Here is a 757-nt window from a genome sequence, read left to right as displayed (position 1 = left end):
TTACCTTTTTTGGCTTCTGAGTGAAATACAAATTCGACAGCACACAGCAACGGCGGATGGTGCGTGCGTGCGTGTGTGTGTACGATCAACGAAGTGGGCGGCTGAGCTTTCTGTGTTTATGTACAATCACCACAACACACACACACACACAACAAGCCAAGTGGTTGAAGACAATGCACACACACACACACTCACACACACACACACACACTGCCAAACCCATCACCACCATCATCATTATCAACATCAAGACTGCATCAGATGGTGAGTGGGTCGTTTTCAGCCTGGTCCTGCCAGCCGTCGCCGACAACTGGAATCACAAGCGGCTGCACCAAACGCAAAGACAACCACACACCAGGGATGAGAAGGTGATGAGGGTTGGCGATTGGTTCTTGTAGTGGAGACAGACGCACGCACAGGGATGCAGTAGGCTTACACACACACACACACACACACACACACACACACACACACACACACACACACACACACACACACACACACACACACACGCACACGCACACAGACACACACAGAAGGCATACATACACACACACACACACAAATGGTGAGTGTTGCTCACCAATTGTGGCGTGACGCTCAATTGAGCGCTGGTTGGCTGTGGAGAAACGTTCACATGACATAGAAAAACATCACCCGGGCGTGAGACAATGGATGCTACGCGCGCAACACGCAACGCGCACGCACATACGTGCAGATACACAAAAACGCAGGCGCACGACCACGCAGGCGCACG

At 51.9% G+C, this 757-nt stretch overlaps 1 protein-coding gene across 1 annotated transcript in view; it reads right to left on the bottom strand.

Moving 5' to 3' along the window:
- Positions 1 to 257: 257 nt before the first annotated feature.
- Positions 258 to 757, bottom strand: part of PTSG_08654 (uncharacterized protein) — a gene marked incomplete at its 3' end in the record, with an annotated part of 10,990 nt that continues 10,490 nt past the window's right edge. Inside the window, exons 18-19 of the mRNA XM_004990387.1 lie at positions 584 to 678; positions 258 to 326 (exon numbers count right to left, since the gene is read on the bottom strand). Of these exons, the coding sequence (XP_004990444.1) occupies positions 258 to 326; positions 584 to 678 (164 nt within the window). The remainder of the gene's footprint in view (positions 327 to 583; positions 679 to 757) is intronic.

Source organism: Salpingoeca rosetta (genome assembly GCF_000188695.1).
Source record: "Salpingoeca rosetta unplaced genomic scaffold supercont1.24, whole genome shotgun sequence".
NCBI classification, from domain to species: Eukaryota; class Choanoflagellata; order Craspedida; family Salpingoecidae; genus Salpingoeca; species Salpingoeca rosetta.
The sequence above is the reverse complement of the archived record's forward strand: the minus strand, read 5'-3'. Positions and strand labels throughout refer to the sequence as shown.